At 41.5% G+C, this 20,350-nt stretch overlaps 3 protein-coding genes across 3 annotated transcripts; all 3 read left to right on the top strand.

Moving 5' to 3' along the window:
• The first annotated feature begins 11,554 nt into the window (after window positions 1-11,554).
• On the top strand, window positions 11,555-12,496 carry LOC120942808 (taste receptor type 2 member 39-like). The gene has a single exon (XM_040355734.1). The coding sequence runs from the start codon at window positions 11,555-11,557 to the stop codon at window positions 12,494-12,496; it is 942 nt and encodes a 313-aa protein (XP_040211668.1).
• Window positions 12,497-13,951: 1,455 nt separating this feature from the next.
• On the top strand, window positions 13,952-14,902 carry LOC120942807 (taste receptor type 2 member 39-like). The gene has a single exon (XM_040355733.1). The coding sequence runs from the start codon at window positions 13,952-13,954 to the stop codon at window positions 14,900-14,902; it is 951 nt and encodes a 316-aa protein (XP_040211667.1).
• Window positions 14,903-17,968: 3,066 nt separating this feature from the next.
• Window positions 17,969-18,910, top strand: LOC120942806 (taste receptor type 2 member 4-like). Its single transcript, XM_040355732.1, has one exon. The coding sequence runs from the start codon at window positions 17,969-17,971 to the stop codon at window positions 18,908-18,910; it is 942 nt and encodes a 313-aa protein (XP_040211666.1).
• The last annotated feature ends 1,440 nt before the right edge of the window (window positions 18,911-20,350 follow it).

Genomic DNA, 20,350 nt, shown 5'->3' with positions numbered 1-20,350 from the left:
ATTTCAGACTGTTTAATCAGCAGAGGGTCTATTTGCTCATCCCCTGCTGATCAGAGCAGAGCAGGCAGATGACAGGCCCGTGTCTGCTCAGTTTCTGTGGAGCAGACATGGACAGAGCACGCTGTAATGTATGGGTAGCTAGGTTTAAATGGACTCCACTGTCTATTTACACCTGACTGTCCTCTGATCCAATTTCTCTAGATGGAGGAGAGATCCCCTTCTGTTTGTTTTTAGTGGACCCAATCGGATAGGAAGTAGGCGGCTGTACAAGGACACAAGACACACCCTCATCGGTCCATAGTTGTGAATGTATCATCCAATCAGGTCCACCTGAAAAACTGTCAGTCGGTCCTTAATTGGAAGGGTAGTGTAAGGCCGCGTACACATGATCGGTCCATCCGATGAGAATGGTCTGATGGCCCCGTTTTCATCTTTCCAAACCGATCGTGTGTGGGCCCCATCGGTTAGTTAACCTTATTTAAAAAAAAATAGGAACTTGCTTTAAAATTGAACCGATGGACGCCTACACGATCGTTAGTATGCAAAAGCATTGGTTAAAAACTCGCGCATGCTCAGAATCAAGTCGACGCATGCTTGGAAGCATTGAACTTTCTTTTCTTCCAGCACGTCGTTGTGTTTTACGTCACCGCGTTCTGACGCGATCGGTTAATTAACCGATGGTGTGTAGGCGCGACGGACCATCAGTCAGCTTCATCGGTTAACCAATGAAAACGGTCCATCAGACTATTCTCATCGAATGGACCAATCGTGTATGAGGCCTAAAAGAGACCTTAAATTCTCCCATTTTGATGAAGATACCAAGTTGTTGGCAATATCAGATGACCTCCGTGAGCATTAGGCCCCTTCCACTCGGAGACGGATCCATCAGCGTCGTCCGCTAGCTCAGGCGAGAGATCTCACCATTGATCTCCACTGAGCCGGAGGATGACAGGTCCCTCTCTGCTCACTGAGCAGGGAGGGGCTTTTTCGAGCCCTGCTGCTTGTCTATGGAGAGAACGGACGAAAACGGACAGCATGTCCACTTTCATCAGATCTCACCCGATCCGATCCGCCAGGACGGATGGCTATGTATCGGCAGGTCGGATGTCAGCGGACATGGTCACTGCTGACATCCGATGCTCCATAGACAAGCATGGAGCGCCCGGTTCAGGTCCACCGAATAAGCTGACAGGTGGACCTGAACGGTCCGCCCATGTGAAAGGGGCCTAATGGTTTCTAAATGTTTTGGTTTTCAATGTTCTCTGGTTTCTAATGTTTTACTTTTACTTTGAAACTTTTATCTTAAATAAACTTTCAAAACCATTATCTGTGAGTTGTTTTTACTTATCAGACGGACCCCAAGCAATGCTGATGGAAGGAGGCGCAGACATTTCTATTCATCTAACCCTTGAAAAATAATAGACTGAATTTGACATCTTTATATTAACCACTTAAGGACCAGAAGAATTTTCCTCCTTAATGTCCATGCCATTTTTTTGCGATACGGCACTGCACCATTTTAATACGGCACTGCACCATTTTAATACGGCACTGCACCGTTTTAACTGACAATTGCGTGGTCGTGCGACGTTGTACCCAAACAAAATTGATGTCCTTTTTTCCCCACAAATAGAGCTTTCTTTTGGTGGTATTTGATCACCTCTGCTGTTTTTATTTTTTGCGCTATAAACAAAAAAAGAGCGACGATTTTGAAATTTAAATTTTTTTTTTGCTTTTTGCTCTAATAAATATCCCAAAATAAAATAAAAAACAAATGTATTCATCAGTTTAGGCCAATACGTATTCTTCTACATATTTTTTGGTAAAAAAAAAATCGCAATAGGCGTATATTGATTGTGTAGTAGTATATGTTGTAATATATGGATATGTATGTGTATATTTATATATATATATATATATATATATATATATATATATATATATATGTATATATATATATATATATCTATATTATATGAGTCTAACATATACAGGCCGGATTTCAAACCTGTGATTCAAAGAGACAGGAAGAGTCTCAAAACATTACTCAACCAGTTTAATTAAATTAAATGATAAGTCTAGTTTACACATCAGGCCTGTAAGAGGTTTGTCTATTTGTCAAAAAAGGCAGAAACAGGATGGAGCCGTTTTTACATATCAAACCACTATTCAGATCTCATGCAATCTAATTACTTATTAGAGGGGGGCTTATTAGTATGCAAGGATGCATACTAATTAGTGACTTCGGCTGAAGTCACATCCTGTCTTTTAAGAGTGGCAGGTAAATATGTCCTGCTGTCTTTCAATTAAGAGACAACCAATCAAATTGGTCAGCTATTCAAAAGAAACAATATATAATGTTGGGAATTTCTGGTTATCAGTTAGAGAAGAAACCCCCATGTATTCTCTGCATGAACATGTGAAGGCACAGATCTAGAAGGGTTCAGAACATGTATTCTCTAAGATGAGACTTTGACACTACATTACTTTGTTGGATTCTTGTATCATCTGTGGACTTTGTATGTTATTGGAAGATCCATTAAATGCGTTCTCTGGAGAACCTGGTGTGAGTTGTTGCGGAACAACCTAATTTACTCTCTGACTTCAGTACATTGGATCTTATGGTTCTGTGTTGGACACTATACATAGATTACTACATTGGTGCCGTTCAAGAGACCAGAAGCACATTTTCAGGACTTAGTAACAGAAGTCGGTGATGATGAAAAATCCTGTGAGTTGGACAGAAGTCTGATGGAGACCCAAGAGCTGTGCTGTGACCTCTAATGTCTGGTTGTGACATAAGAGAGTCTGATATACAAGACTATACAAGTTTGGAACCCCAGAATTATTCTCTGGAGACTGGAAACTGAAGAAAGAAGGGACTGCCGTGTACTAGAAGACGGGAACTGGCAAGGTGAAGCTTCAAATGCGGTGAGTAAAATATTTCCTTTATCTTAAATTATTAGTACTTTAGTCAAAATGCTTACTCAGTGTGAAGCTAGTGTCAGTTCTGATAAAGTTAACAGATGGGTATTAAAATGTATTAAGCGTCATGGCGGTCCTTATGAAATGCCAGAAAAATGTAAGCAGACGTGGACTATGATGAAGGAATTTTTAGAGGAAAGTGTTTTTGATAGCAACATTTCAGAAAGTAAAAGAAAAGGTTGTATTGTGCAGGGCTTGTTATCTTGCTGTTTAAAAATGGAAAGTTCTTTGAATGATAAAGTTGAGGAAATTGCGCAGTTACAGAGTGCAGTTGATAATAGCCATAAAATGTGTCAGAGGTTACAAAACCAATCAGAAACTGGGACAGTAAATTTAAAATTGCATGCAGTTACTATTGGTGGAGGTTTGCTTGAGAAATCTAAACGTTGTGATGAATTATCAGAGGAAAATGAGAGATTAAAATTAAGAATTATGGAATTGGAGAAGAGATCTCAGGAATGCAGATGTGCATCAAATCTTGGATTAAGCAATCTGCAGCAAAATACAAACTTTCTATCCAATGAAACAGAACCTCATATTAAATCTGATAATTCATTGCCAGCCGCACCCACTGTGACCACCACGGTTTATAACAATAATAATACAAGTGAAGTTCAGCTTGTAATGAAGCATTTGAAACCAAAAGAACTGGATGCAATTTTTAAAGAAATAGGAATGGTTCCCTGCCATGATATAAACAGATTTTTAAAATGGTTTTGTGACTTGCAGAATGTCATAGATTTGTACAATCTCAACCCATCTGACTTAGAAAGAGTTTTGCAACATTCTATAGGGAATAGTCTTTGGATGAGAATCAAACAGATCTGTCTTCAGCCTCTGAGGACAAGGGACATATTACTGGAATTATTATGTGTTCTGTACGGAGTGCGTTCCGATGTTACGATTCATGGGAAGGTCCACCAAATGCAGGGTGAATCTCCCTATGAATTGTCGCACAGGATATATACGGTTATGGAATTGTTGGTTGGTAATAATCTTGCATTTGAGCGGGGAGGCTCGATACACATCAGTATGTTTCTAGATGCTTTGCATGAAGATATCAAACAAGATATTTTATTGGTTACCCCGAATCCTCACGATTTAAAAGACATATTATTGAGAGCAGATCATTTATGGAGAAGGTCAAATGAGCAGGCTGTCAGAATTGATGTAGCCACATTGTTTAGGACAAACACTGAACAGAAAGATCAGAAGATAATATTTAATGATCACATCAAAAGGGGAAACTCGGGGTCAAACATAGGCTATATTAACATGAAAAACAGAGCTGGCCAAAATAATAATAAGAAAAGGACCTGGATACCATTTCCTCAGTTAAAACAGAAATATGACCACCTGAAGATTGAGTATGATAAGATGAAAATAGAATATTACACACTATTAGAACAGTTGAATGGTACAGATCTGTTTTTGAATGAAAATGACACTTCTATAGCAGTGGGGGTGAATTAGCTTTAAAGTGTAAACATGTAAATAGTTCTTTGTTTAAGGTCCTTGCTAATGAGATTTTGTCTGAGAGTTTTTTGTCTTTCAGGTACGTTGCTGGAGATATGCATTTGCATGTAAAAAGCAGGAGTAATTGTTGACTAGTGGGGGAGAGACACTGAATGGACAATGTCACTATACAAGAAATTATAAAGAATTCATGGACACTCTCTCAATTTTCATCAAGCAATGGACTTTTTTTTTGAACATTCCAAATTTTTTTTTTTCTCTTCATTTTTTTATTTTATTTTCAATGGACTTACCCAACGCCCTATTTTTTCATTTTCTCCCTTTCCCCGATATATTTTGCTTTTTTTATTATGTTTTATTTCTTGAACTTAATCTTAAAACCAGAGCGAAGCATTTAAATCTAGAATAATGTTATAACATCTGTACATATGACATAATGCATATTGATATCAATATATTTACATCTGAGGTGATGTTGCACAATTGGCTGGGCATAGCATACATTATAGTAGGTTGGGTGGTTTTCCTAAATTTATAAGAGGGGTGAGTGAAATTCATCACTCTAATCATGATTTGAAACATTGTTGAATCAGTTATTTATAATATGCTGAAGGCTATGACACATATGGATGAAAGAGACCTTTCTACTCTTCATAAAAAATACTGGCAAGAATTTCCACTGCTTATTTGTCTGCACAGAAGATCTGATAAACACTGATGTCAAGCTGATAATATCTATACCGTCGCATGGGGGAATATATATATATATATATATATGTTGGCATACCATTCTGTGGAATTATGGACTGAATGATACAAAACAGCTCTATTAAAGGCAACAAGGGTTCAGCCTACAGCACGTTACGGAAGCAAATTGCTGCTGGCAATCAACAAATTCAGAATATTGAAGGTTTGAATGATTGAAGGTGTCAAGTGCAAGAAAATAGTTTGCAGCACAGAATTGTTACTGCCGGTCCGGATCCAAACCTTTTTGACCTTGAAAGGGACTGCTGATACATTAATAGTTCTTCTTACTACAAAGATGGAAGATGGAAGAATTTCAGGAATTGCTGGTGTTTGTGTAAAAGCATCTTTAAAAATGAAAACTTTGAGCCTGGAGATGAGAGAATCCTGGACTTATGTGGATTGGACCTCCCAAAACATACCAAGCTTTACTTTCAGTGAGATGGTGAGAGATGTGAAGTCAGAATGGACGGTGACATCAGCTTGTTTTTGCACAATATTCAAGATCGTGATGTGATTTACAAAACAAGGAGCAATCTTTGAAATAAGGCCTAACAGCTATACTGGCCACGAATGTTTACTGAATCCTTTTCCAGTCATGGTCTAAAGTTATATTATCTAATAACTGTTTCATGGGGATATTTTAGAGGTTGGTGAAGGGAGATGTAACCAGTCTCAACTTAATATTTCATATGAGCCATTGTAAAGCATCCAGTACCTCAAACCATAATGCTTGATTTATGGATCAGTTCTAGTAGTTAGAACCGATCCAAGTGGGGGAATATGTAGTAGTATATGTTGTAATATATGGATATGTATGTGTATATTTATATATATATATATATATATATATATATATATATATATATATATATATATATATGTATATATATATATATATATATCTATATTATATGAGTCTAACATATACAGGCCGGATTTCAAACCTGTGATTCAAAGAGACAGGAAGAGTCTCAAAACATTACTCAACCAGTTTAATTAAATTAAATGATAAGTCTAGTTTACACATCAGGCCTGTAAGAGGTTTGTCTATTTGTCAAAAAAGGCAGAAACAGGATGGAGCCGTTTTTACATATCAAACCACTATTCAGATCTCATGCAATCTAATTACTTATTAGAGGGGGGCTTATTAGTATGCAAGGATGCATACTAATTAGTGACTTCGGCTGAAGTCACATCCTGTCTTTTAAGAGTGGCAGGTAAATATGTCCTGCTGTCTTTCAATTAAGAGACAACCAATCAAATTGGTCAGCTATTCAAAAGAAACAATATATAATGTTGGGAATTTCTGGTTATCAGTTAGAGAAGAAACCCCCATGTATTCTCTGCATGAACATGTGAAGGCACAGATCTAGAAGGGTTCAGAACATGTATTCTCTAAGATGAGACTTTGACACTACATTACTTTGTTGGATTCTTGTATCATCTGTGGACTTTGTATGTTATTGGAAGATCCATTAAATGCGTTCTCTGGAGAACCTGGTGTGAGTTCTTGCGGAACAACCTAATTTACTCTCTGACTTCAGTACATTGGATCTTATGGTTCTGTGTTGGACACTATACATGATCACTACAGATTGGTTTGCGCAAAAGTTATTGCGTCTACAACTACGGGATAGATTTAGAGACTCTTATTTTTTTATCGTTTTTACTCTGCGATTTGTAACGGGACTGCGACATAGCGGCGGACAAATCTGACCCCAAATGACACTTTTTGGGGGCAAGTGATATTATCATATTGATCAGTGCTATAAAAATGCACTGATTAATGTAAACATGACACTGGCAGGGAGGCGATCAAGGGGTTAACTGTGTTCCCTAGTTGTGTTCTAACAGTAGGGGGGATGGGATGCCTGGGACATGACAGAGATCACTATTCCCAAGGACTGGGAGCAGTAGATCTCTGTCATATCTCCTGTCAGAACGGGGAACCGCCCTGTTTACAAAGATAGATCTCCATTCTGCCTCTGTACTAGGTGATCGCGGGTCATCGGCGGACATCGATTCTGCCCGACCCACTGACACACTCCCGCACTGTGCGAGAGAGCGCCTGCAAAGGCACCTGTACAAGCCAACATACAATGACGCTGGTTCGCACAGGGAAGCCAACCTGCCACAGTACAACTGCGTCTGCTGGTCCTTAAGTGGTTAAACTCTGGTTCAAATTGGTTGGAAAACAGCTTAATTTTGGACTACCTTATATACTCGAGTATAAGCCGAGTTTTTCAGCACATTTTTTTGTACTGAAAATGCCCCCCTCGGCTTATACTCGAGTCACCTTTTTGCACCTGATCTCCAGGAATTTGGGCATCTGGTACTGGCCGGCCGTAGGTCTCCAGGACCCCAAACTTGGCACACATGTAGCCCCACTCTTCTTCTACAAGTGTGCAAAGTTTGTTGTCCGACTGACCTACAGAAGGGGAGCACCGATTTTTCAAAGCCGGGCACCCCTCCCACAGACTCCCATGTTAAACGGTAAATTCTATGGTGATTTTGGGGACCCAGTACCGGCTGGTCATAGATTCCCTGGACCCGAAACTTGGCACACATATAGCCCCACTCTTCCTTTACAGGTGTGCAAAGTTTGTTGTCCGGCGGACCTACAAAAGGGGAGCACCGATTTTTCAAAGCCGGGCACCCCTTCCATAGACTCCCATCTTAAATGGTCATTTCTCTGGTGACTTTGGGGACCCGGTACCGGTAAACATGTAGCCCCATTTCTCCTCTACAAGTGTGCAAAGTTTGTTGTCTGGGAGACCTATAAATGGGTAGCACAGATTTTTCAAAGCCGGGCACCCCTTCAATAGACTACTATGTTAAACGTCAGTCTAGTCATGGACACAGTGAGGCATGGGCATAGTGAGGCATGGGCACAGTGAGGCATGGGCACAGTGAGGCATTGACACAGTGATGCATGGATACAGTGAGGCATGGGCACAGTGAGGCAAGGACACAGTGAGGCATGGACACAGTGAGGCATGGACACAGTGAGGCATGCACATGGACACAGTGAGGAAAAATGAGGTACAGTGAGGCATGCAGATGGACACCCTAGGCTTATCCTTGAGTCAATGCGTTTTCCCATTTTTTTGTGGTAAAATTAGGTGCCTTGGCTTCTATTCGGGTCGGCTTATACTGGAGTATATACTGTATATTCACTGAATCTAACCTCTTTAATACCACCAAATATATTTTATATATTTACACAACACCAATAACTGTTTGTTGTGAACCCAGACAATTAATATCACAAAATTGTAGAAGTCTCCACAGGTACCATCCCATTATTATTATGCATACAACAAGAATAACTTAAAGTTTTTAGTAAACTATAAATAAAAATAATTTAAAAAAAGCTTCTAGTGTAGAGGTCTCCAAACTGTGGCCAGATGTGGCCCTTTGTTAGCCTTTATCCGGCCCTTGGGTCAGTATTCCTCCTACTGATATGAGGCACTATTCCTCCCACTGACACCAAAAATGGGGAACTATTCCTCCCACCGATACCAATGATGGGAGACTATTCCTCTTACTAATAGGGACACTACTCCTACTCCTATTGACCACCAACCCTAAGGCCATATTTGTTCTTGCTCATACCGGGCTCATAAAATGTTCTGCCCCTGCTGGCCACAATCCAGCCCTCCTCAAGTCTGTAGGACAATGAACTTTGCTTAAAAAGTCTGGAGACCCCTGTGCATTAGATTTAGCAACTAAAACTAGTTGAATAAATATACATTATATAAGGATAGAGTCACCTGGATGAGCTGTAATGATGGTGGGACTCTGCCATGGGCACATGGGCTTTTGTCTTTAACCCCTTGGCACGCGGGTGCAGCCGGACCTTTAAGGGGTTGCCGATGTTTAGAGGCAGGGCGGGGCTTATGACCATGTAACTGCTGTGATTGGCTGTCACATGATTGAAAAAGTTGCGATCGCAAATGGCGACTGGGAACTTTTTGAGAGCCGCTGGGAGCGCACAAGCCGTGCACTCTCGGCACAGCGCCTCGGCACTATTGCAGCTTTAAATACGTGAAGGCCACGTATTTGCGTGTGCTCAACGCCAAGAGGTTAAATCTGAGGTCAGGGGGTCACCCAACAAAAATGATTGTCATTGCAATGTAATATTCCTGTTGGTGTAAAGATCCTAAAGTCCATTCACGCAAACCTAAGTAAAATAAAAAAAATTAAGACAAATAAAAGCTGGTTATGTCTAGGGGGTACATGGAAATTAGCTTGGTGGAGATGCAGACTAGAATTCTGCAATCACTGAGCAGCAAATTATATCACCTGGCCTGTTAGTGTGTCCTGAGGACAGGAGTTGAGGACAACTGGAGTAAATACTCACCTTACTCTTGGCTCCAGCATGGTCCATCCAATGCTGCGAAAGATCCCCTGCAGCCTGCTCTGTAAGCTGCCACCAGCTCCGGTTGCACTCCAGTCTCCAAATCTCCAGTCTTCAAATCCAAATCCAAATACTGCAGCTGCTCACTTTTAAAATAAGGACACTTACCTGTCCAACACGCCCGCTATGTCGGCAACCAAAGTCGATCTATCGCTTGGTTCTCAGGTGCTGCCACCGCCATTTCGGTAAGGGAACCTTTCGGCTTTTCTTCCTGGTTCCTTACTGCACATGCGCGTCTCACGCTGCGTGTTCCCACTGGTCCCTTCTGTCTTCTGGGACCTGTGTGTCTCCCATAACTCAGCGGGGGGGACGGAGAAGGCGCCGGAAGGGGCGTAATACCCGCGGATGGCTCGGGTATCTGGTCCCAGAAGTGGGAGCAGAATACCTGTATTAGACAGGTATCTGCTCCCCCCTCACCCCTTAAAGGTTCCAAATGTGACACCGGAGGGGGGGGGGGGGAACCGGAAAAGCAGAAAATCAATTTTTTGGGTGCAACTCCACTTTAAGGGTTAATGTCCTTGCATTGTTCGTGATGATAGAGAAACTCCACCAACAGATCAGAGCTTTGGTCAGTGGAGGAAGGTGTTGGGACCTGCCGTAGCAGGGCATAGGGTAAGTGATGGAATCTGCACTGTACATCCCTAGCATTTAACCCTTGCAGTGCAAGAGGTCCCACAAGAGTGATTTTTTTTTAATTCTTGGTGATAGGCTTTAAATTTAATTGCAAAAAAAAGGTCTACCTTGCTTCCTTGTTGATTGTTGAAAATCAATCATTACAGTACAAATTGTATAGTTACAAAATATGTATCAGTCTAGGAAATCATCTAGGAAATCGTCCCCTTTATCCCAGATAAGGACACAGCTGTAGTAGTCGGAACAATTATCAATGCTCGACTGGATTACGCTCCCTCTACTTAGGACTTCCCAAATACCAGCCCTCACGTCTACAGGTCACCCAGAACACAGCAGCCAGACTGATAACGGGACAAAAAAAACTTGGGATTCCATCACCCCGTCCCTGAAGTCCCTCCATTGGCTAACCGTAAAGGATCGGGTGACATTCAAGACCCTCTGCCTCACTTACAAATGCACACAAAGAAAAGCCCCACAATACCTATATGAGAAAATACGACACTACAACCCTCGGCAGGCCCAAAGGTCGACGAATCAAAACCTGCTCTGCATCCCCAAGACCTGCTACAAATCGAAAGGAGAACGAAGATTTGCAGTCCAGGGCCTACGGCTGTGGAACGCGCTACCAACCATCATTCGCTTGGAAGATAACCGTCGCGCCTCCAGGAAAAAACACGAAGACCCATCTCTTCTGAAGAACAAGGACGACTCTGGATACAAGCGCCTTGAGGCGATTTAGTTCGCATTTGTTTGCGCCGTACAAGTTATTCACTCACACTCAGGAAATGCCTCCAATTTTTTTTTTCTTTATTGACTTCTTTGAATATTCCTTTTTTATGACAATTACTATTCAGACCTTTTCCATAAATTTGTCATGCTAAGATCTCAGATCACGCACAGAAAACAAATCTTCCAGTCCTTACGGGAAATGTAATCGTTATTTTCCATAATGTTTGTTTTCTATAATCAATCTTTCTAGCAGAAGTAATTTTAGATCTTGGCACTTTGCATGAATTTAAATGAAGGAAGATCACACCACCTGATAGGTTGGGACGTGAGGTCTCTCCGGTGTTCCCATCCTCTCTTCTCCCGTTACACCTTCATCACGTATCTGACAACATTCAGGTTCACAACTCTCTGCAGCTCCCCCCGGACAGAGCTCTGACAACAGACGACTACTTGGCTTCTGGATAATGCAAGGACTTTTTTAAACATCTAATCTGGAGCAGATTCCAGATTTTTTATGATCTGAATTATAAAAAGCCAAAAGGAAACGTATCCAACATTACAACTATGAATCCTGAAGGTTACTCTCAAAACGACTTACCTTATATCAGTATTATAATTCTGGAGCTCAGCACTGGCGTGTTCATGTATCTGTTTGTGATATACGTGATTTATCGGGATTCCATCAAAACAAAAGCACTGAGCAGCAGTGACAAAATCTTGCTTTGTTTGGGCATCTCCAACATGTTCTATGTATTCCTGATGTTGGTCGGTTTGCTGGACTATTTCTGCAGCCTTGGGATCTTCTCGATGATCCACACCACTTATCTTTATCTCTATCTGTTGCTTTTTACCATGAGTTCATGTGGATGGCTATCAGCCAGTCTGGGCTTCTTCTACTTCATAAAAATTTCCAATTTTGAGTCAGGATTTTTTTCCTGGATGAAGAACAATATTTCCTCCGTTTTTCCATGGTTGCTGTTGGGTGATTTATTGGTTTCTCTGTTCAACAGCGCCCTAAGCAGCTTGTTCTTCATTTTCTCTCCGGCACTCTCTCATAATAACACAGGAAGTTTTGTGTCTATTGTCTCTATATTTTCACAATCAAGAACAACATTTATCTACAGTGCAATGGCCAATTCTGTTGGCCCTTTCTTGGTCCTGTTCATCACTACTTTGTACTCGGTTGTGTCCTTGATGAAGCACAGCTATAGGATGAAGAAGGGTGTGCAAACACCCAGCAATGAAAATCTGAGATCCTTTAACAAAGTTGTGTGGCGCATGATGAATTTCTTGCTGTTCTACGGAATCTACTACATTGTGATGGTCATTTTCTTTTTTACCATCATCACAAAGATGGAGTCTGGATTCTGGTTATCATATCTTCTTATTTCGTTATTCCCCATTGTGCAGGCTGTCCTCCTTGTGCTTGCTAATCCCAGACTGAAGGCCGCCTGGAAGGACATGTTCTCGTGTCTTCACCTTCGAAAAATGTCAACGTGTATGTAACCCAATACAATGAGCTTCTTCTATTTGCTCCCTTTTGGGTTTTTAACCACTTCAGCCCTGGAAGGATTTGCCCTCTTAATGACCAGGCAATTGTTTTGCAATACGGCACTGCGTCCCCTTAATTGATAATTGCGACGTTGAACCCAAACAAAATTGGTGTTCTTTTTTTCCCACAAATAGAGCTTTCTTTTGGTGGTATTTGATCACCTCTGATGCTTTTATTTTTACGCTATAAACAAAAAGAAAGACAATTAAAAAAAAAACAACAATATTTTTTACTTTTTGCTATAATAAATATCCCAAAAAAAAGTTATTCATTAGTTTAGGCTGATATGTATTCTTCTACACGATTTTGGTAAAATACACAATAAGCGTTTATTGATTGGTTTGGACTACATGGTAGAAAAAACTTTGCATGAGCTGTTGGGTGGGGAGGTCTCCTGAGATCGGGAGGTACAAGATCTTAAAGTGGAGGTTCACCCAAAAAATCAATTTTTAACAGTAGATTGGGCCTAATTACGGGAAGCAGAATCGGGTGTTTTGTTTAAAATCAATGCAGTACTTACCGTTTTAGAGATAGATGTTCTCCGCCGCTTCCGGGTATGGGCTGCGGAACTGGGCATTCCTATTTGATTGACAACCTTCCGACCGTCGCATACAGTGCATCACCAGTTTCCGAAAGTAGCCGAACGTCGGTGCGCAGGTGCCGTATAGAGCCGCACCGACGTTTGGCAACTCGTGACGCGCTGTATGCGACCGTCGGAAGGCTGTGAATCAAATAGGAACTCCCAGTCCCGAAGACCATACCCGGAAGCGGCGGAGAACATCTATCTCTAAAACGGTAAGTACTGCATTGATTTTAAACAAAACACCCGATTCTGCTTCCCGTAATTAGGCCCAATCTAATGTTAAAAAAATTAACATTAGATTAAGTGGTTAAATCAATTTTTGCACAGTGTTTGTTTTATACTTTGCATGTTTTAGAAGAAGTAACTTTAGAGCTTTGATGCTTTGCATGAGTTCTAATAATCGTCAATCAGACGGGAGGATTTATTTTCACCTGTTGAATCAGGAAGTGATGAGCTTAAGTGGTTAAATACCACATTATATAATGTTTGTATTCTATTTTGCATGCACCATAAGAAGTAACTTTAGAGCTTTAGCACTTTGCATGAATTCAAATAATTGATCGTCAGACGGGAGAATTTATTTTCACCAGTTGGGCCAGGAAGCGAAGCTTCTCAAGTATATCTCCCATCAGTTCTCCGAATACAACTACATGGATGTTTTAGAGATATTTAGATGCTGGTCTGACAATATCCAGGATCACAGTTCTCCGTGACTCCGCCAGACGAAGCTCTGACAAAGGAACGGCCACAAGGCTTCAACATCATTTAAGGAAATAGTTACAAATCCAATCTGGACTCTAAATTTTACAAAAGCTAAAAGGAAATTATGAATCCTGGAGATCACATACAAAACCACTTGCCTATTTTTATCATCTTAGTCCTGGAGATGAGCATCGGCGCGCTATTGAACGTGTTTATTGTATTCGCCGTGTATCGCGATTTTATCAAGGCAAAGAAATTAAGCGGCAGCTACAAGATTTTGCTTAGTTTGGCCGTCTCCAATGTGAGCTTTAGTATGGTGATGTCTGCTGGTTTGCTTGATTATTTCTGCAGCTTTAGAATCTTCTCCAACGTTAATGCAGCTTATATTTATTTCTATTTGTTGCTTTTTACTACCAGTTTATGTGTGTGGTTTACGGCCAGTCTGGCCTTCTTCTATTTCATAAAAATTTCCAATTTTGAGTCAGGCTTTCTTTCCTGGGTGAAAAAGCATATTACCTCCGTTATCCCATGGATGTTATTGGGGGATTTATTGGTGTCTCTGGTCAACAGTCTTCTAAGCAGCTTGTACTTTGTTTTCTCTGGAACACTTTCTGGTAATACCACCGAGGATTCTCCATCTATGATCTCTATACTTTCTGAATCAGGCCCGACAATTATCAACGCATCAATTATTAATACTATCCTCCCTTTCTCCGTGATGTTCACCGCAACATTGTCCACCGTTCTGACCTTGAAGAAGCACAGAAGTACAATGAAGGATGTTCAAACTTCTGACCGCGAGGGTTGGAGGTCCTACGAGAAAGTTGTGTGCCGGATGACAGAGTCCTTGTTTGTCTATGGAATATTTTACACTTTGATGATCATCTTCTATTTTTCAGTCATCAAAAAGATGCAGTCTGGATTTTTGTTTTTGCTTCTTGATGAAAACACCTTCATCCCAATACAGTCTGTCCTCCTCATTCTTGCTAACCCCAAGCTGAGGGCTAATTGGAAGGGAATTTTCTTCTGTGGCCATCTTCAAGATATTGTAACCCCCCGGAATCAACAAAGCTGAAAATGGACTGAGTGATGGACACTAGCAGATTAATGGAAGTGATAAATAAAAATTATTATTATATGTTTTGCCGACGATTAAATGACAATATTAGGTGTGTATATGGTAATGTTAGGTTCATTATATACTATTAGTTGACTTGCTAGAATACATTTTTAGAAAACTATTGTATAACAATCAGGGGCGGACTGACAACTCATGGGGTCCCGGGGCAATAGGAGATTATGGGATCCCCAGGCAATAGAAGATTATGGGACCCCCAGGCAATAGATTATGGGGGCCACACAGTATACACACACATACAGTATACATACAAAGTATACAGACACACAATATACACACACAGTAAACAGTAGACACACTGAAAAGGTACTGGAGTGGTGGGGCAGCCATAATCTTGGGATTTTTTTAAAAAAAACACAACTTTTTACATACTGTCCCTGGTTTTACTGAGGCTGGCAACCCTGATGCGGCCCCATTGTGACATGGGGCCCTCGGGCTGGGCCCGAGAGCCTGAATGGTCAGTCCACCCCTGATAACAATTTTCTGTCCCTGTTCTTGGAAAGTCTTGTTGTGCAGGGTGTAAAAACAGTTCATCTTCCTATATTTTCAGTAAGGCATTTCAGAGCCCGGTTTGTGGTCAGGCTGATCAGACGTTCCAAAATAACAGAAATTTATATCTCTTTGAATTGTTTTATGTGTTGCCTATGCAAATTCTTAAGTGAATGAGTTAATGGGTAAAATGTTTATACCTAGTAGAGACTTTAGGCCCCTTTGAGGAAAACTCTATTTTGATCAGCAGGGGATCTGTCCGCTAATCCCCTGCTGATCAGTGCAGACCAGGCAGGTGACAGGTCCATGTCTGCCCAGTTTCTTCAGAGTAGACATGGACAGAGCAATCTAGGATCTATTGGAGGCTGGATTTAAATGGACTCCACTGTCCGTTTACACCTGACTGTCTTTTGACCCAACCTGCCTAGATTAGGAGAGAACCCCTTTGTTTGTTGGTTTTTGGTGGACCCGATCGGATCGGAGATAGGTGGGTGCAGACAGACACAAGTCCATGTACACTCGTTGTTCCAGAGTTGTGAATGGATTGTCCAATCAGGTCCACCTGAAAAATGGACAGGTGGACCTAATCGCAGTGGTCATGTGAAATAGGCCTTAAAGACTCCCATTTTGATGAAAATACCAAGTTGTTGGTAATATCAGATGACCTTCATTAGCATTATGGTTTCTAGTTTTCTAGTTTTTACATTTTGGTTTTTACTTTGTAACTTTTATCATAAATAAACTTTCAAAACCTTTATGTGAGTTGTTTTTCCTTATCAGAAGGACCCCAAACATTGCTGATGAAAAGATTGCACAGACATTGTTTTTAAATCTGGTTCAAATTGTATAAAAAACAGCATAATTCTGGACTGTATTCACTGAATGATACCTTTTATTCAGTAAAGACTCCAGAGATACCATCCCATTATTATGTATACGACAAAAACAACAGGAAGTTTTCAGTAAACTATATAAAACATTATTTTAAAAAGAGGGCCAATCTTCTAGTGCAGGGGTCTCCATACTTTTCAAGCAAAGGGCCAGTTTACGGTCTTTCAGACTTCAGGGGGGCCGGATCTGGTATAAAAATGCCCCAGGGCTGAGCATCAGTGAGAATAAACATGGCCCCAGTGTTGGTAAGCAGTAGGTAGCTCCATCATTGCTATTAGTCTAAGAAATAGTGCCCCATTGTTGGTGCCGTTGGGAGGAATAGTGCCTCATATCATTGGAAGCAATACTGCGCCAAGGGCTGGATGAAGGCTAGCAAAGGGCCACATCCGGCCCTCGGGCCGCAGTTTGGAGACCCCTGTTCTAGTGCAGTGGTCATCACCTCCTGTCCTCAGGGCCCACGAACAGGCCAGGTCTGCAAGATAACTGAAATACATGACAGGTGATATCCTTTGCTGCTCAGTGATTGCAGTATTCTAGTCTACATCTCCCCCAAGGTAATACATAAAACCTGGCCTGTTAGTGGACCCTGAGGACAGGGGTTGATGACCACTGTTCTGCCGCGTACAGACGATCAGACATTCCGACAACAAAACCGTGGATTATTTTTTTTCGACGGATTGTTGGCTCAAACTTGTTTTGCATACACACAAATCTTGTCGGAAATTCCAAACGTCAAGAACGCGTGACGTACTGTGCAACACTACGACGAGCTGAGAAAAATTATTATTAATGATTCCAAGCATGCGTCTAACTGATTACGAGCATGCGTAGGATTTGTGTGTGTTGAAATAGGTACCCATGACAAGAACAAGAACTTTTGTTATCAGAAAAATTGAGAACCGACTCTCAAACGTCTGTCAGAAATTCCCACGTAAAAAGACGGCCTCCCCGGATTTATAGAGCTAACTGGAGGCCGTCTTTTTACTATGGCCCGAGTCTAAAGTAGTTAAATTTAATTGCTAAAAAAAGATCAACCTTGCTCTTAAACAAGTTTAATTATTTGTTGCTTGTTGAAAATCGATCATTACAGTACAAGGTGTATAGTTATAAAAGACGTATCAGTCTAGGAAATACTTTTTTTTTTTTTATAGACTTCTTTGAATATTCCTTTTTTTATGAGAACTTTTCCATAAATTTGTCATGCTAATATCTCAGATCACGCACAGAAAACAAATCTTGCAGTCCTTACGGGAAATGTAATCATTATTTTCCATAACGTTTGTTTTCTATAATGAATTGTTTTAACAGAAGTCATTGTAGATCTTGGCACTTTGCATGTATTTAAATAGAAGAACATCACACCACCTGATGGGTTGGGATGCGAGGTCTCTCCGGTGTTCCCATCCTCTCTTCTCCCGTTACACCTTCATCACGTATCTCACAAAATTCAGGTTCACAACTCTCTGCAGCTCCCCCGGACAGAGCTCTGACAACAGACGACTACTTGGCTACAAGGCAATGCATGACATTTTTTAAACATCCAATCTGGAGCTTATTTCCAAGAACGATTCAACGATCTGAATTATAAAAAGGCAAAAGGAAATCTAAGCCAACATTACAATCATGAATCCTGAAGGCTACTCACAAAACCACCTACCTTATATCATTATTTTATTCCTGGAGCTCAGCGCTGGCATGTTCCTGTATCTGTTTGTGATATACGTGATTTGTCGGGATTCCATCAAAACAAAAACATTGAGCAGCAGCGACCAAATCTTGCTTTGTTTGGGCATCTCCAACACGTTCTATGGTTTCCTGACGGTCGTCAGTTTGCTGGACTATTTCTTCAGCCTTGGGATCTTCTCGATGATCCACACCGCTTATCTTTATCTCTATCTGTTGCTTTTTACCATCAGTTCATGTGCATGGCTATCAGCCAGTCTGGGCTTCTTCTACTTCATAAAAATTTCCAATTTTGGGTCAGGATCTTTTTCCTGGGTGAAGAAGAATATTTCCTCCGTTGTTCCATGGTTGCTGTTGGGTGATTTATTGGTTTCTTTGTTCAGTGGCGCCCTAAGCAGCTTGTTCTTCATTTTCTCTCCGGCACTCTCTCATAATAACACAGGAAGTGCTGTGTCTATTGTCTCTATATTTTCACAATCAAGAACAACAGTTATCTATGGTGTAATGGCCAATTCTTTTGGTCCGTTCTTGGCCCTGTTTGCCACTACTTTCTACTCGATTGTGTACTTGATGAAGCACAGTTATCGGATGAAGAAGAACTTGCAAACCCCCAACAACGAAAGTCTGAGGTCCTTTGACAAAGTTGTGTGGCGCATGACGCATTCCTTATTGTTCTACGGAATATACTACCTCCCGATGGTCATTATCTATTTTACCGTCATCACGCAGATGGAGTCTGGATTCTGGTTATCCCAAATTCTTTTCTCATTATTCCCCACCGTGCAGGCTGTCCTCCTTGTTCTTGCTAATCCCAGACTGAAGGCCGCCTGGAAGGACATGTTCTTGTGTCTTCACCTTCGAGAAATGTCAACGTGTATGTAACCCAATACAATGAGCTTATTTGTTCCCCGTTTTTTTTTTTTTACCACTTGCCCCCCCACTCACATTTATTTTCACCTGTTGGTTGGGGAGGCGTCCCGAAATTTGAAGGTGTGAAATCCTATGTGGTTAAATCATTGTTGCACACTGTTTGTTTTCCATTCTGCATGTTCTAGAGCAGTGGTTCTCAACCTGGGGGTCGGGACCCCCTCAGGGGTCAAATTACAATTTGCCAGGGGTCACCGAATCCTGGGCTGTTCCTGAAGTCCGCACTGCTCCCTCAGCCTTTTCGCGGCCGCCCAGCAGGACTGTCCCTGGAGCCTGTGGTCGCCCAGCTGGGCTGTTTCTTGAGCACGCGGCGGCCCACTCTGCCTCTTCGCAGCCACCCATTCAGTTCAAGGCATGGCTGGGGGGAGAAACTATAGGTCAGCTGACTGGTGATGAACATGAAGTGGGAGGAGGAGACCCCATCTCCTGATTTTGGCATAGGTGTCACTGCTGCGAGACACCACATCGCTGGAGACACAGTGAGTAACACTACCAGGCTGTGATTAGAGTTGCCATTAAAAGTCCCCACTACAGTTCTCAGATCAGCAGATGACCTTGATCAAGAGCACCTAAGTTGGCTGATCAGAACTCCCCCCAGAACTGCCACTCATCCTACCCCCCCAACCTAGGAGTAGAAGCAATACAGATAGAGAATACATGGAAGGGAGAGGGAAAGAGGGGGATGAACAAAGAAAAAGGGAGAGAAAGAATAAGAAAGATGGCTAGAGAGAGGGATGGGGGAAAAAAAACAAGAGATTAGGATGGAAAGAGATAAAAAGGTAAGAAAGGAGAACAAAGAGAGAGAGTGGTACATCCTAAAATGTACCATAAGGGGTTTTAATATTGTACGAGTGGAAGGGACTCAGGGAGTGCTAAACGTCCATGGGTTAGGGGCGCAAATGACTTGCCTTGGGTGCTGACAACCCACACTCCGAAAATAATTTTACTGTTGGGGGTCCCCACAACTTGGGAAATTTTATCAAGGGGTCATGGCAGTAGAAGGGTTGAGAACCACTGGTCTAGAGGAAGTAACTTTAGAGCTTTAAGGCTTTGCATGAATTCAAATAACTGACCGTCACTGGTGTGCATTTTTACGTGTCAAAGTGAATGTAACCCAATACAATGAGCTTCTTTTGTTTGTTCCCTTTTGTGTTTTTTTTTTACATTTGATAAGTACAAAACATACCTGCTGATCCAACAGGAATCTTGTAAGTTGATAACTTTCTATGCTCTTTGCCTCTTCTGCAAGGGGTCGGACACACAAATAGGGGGTGGCCACGGTGGCTGTGGATAGATTCATGATATGTATGAATCTATCCACTGCATAAAGGGGTGGTGAGAATAGAGGGGATGTGCTCGGGCACCCTTAATGGACGGGCCACTCCTGAGCTTCTT

The sequence above is a fragment of the Rana temporaria genome, chromosome 6, assembly GCF_905171775.1.
Source record: "Rana temporaria chromosome 6, aRanTem1.1, whole genome shotgun sequence".
Taxonomy (NCBI): Eukaryota; Metazoa; Chordata; class Amphibia; order Anura; family Ranidae; genus Rana; species Rana temporaria.
The sequence above is the reverse complement of the archived record's forward strand: the minus strand, read 5'-3'. Positions and strand labels throughout refer to the sequence as shown.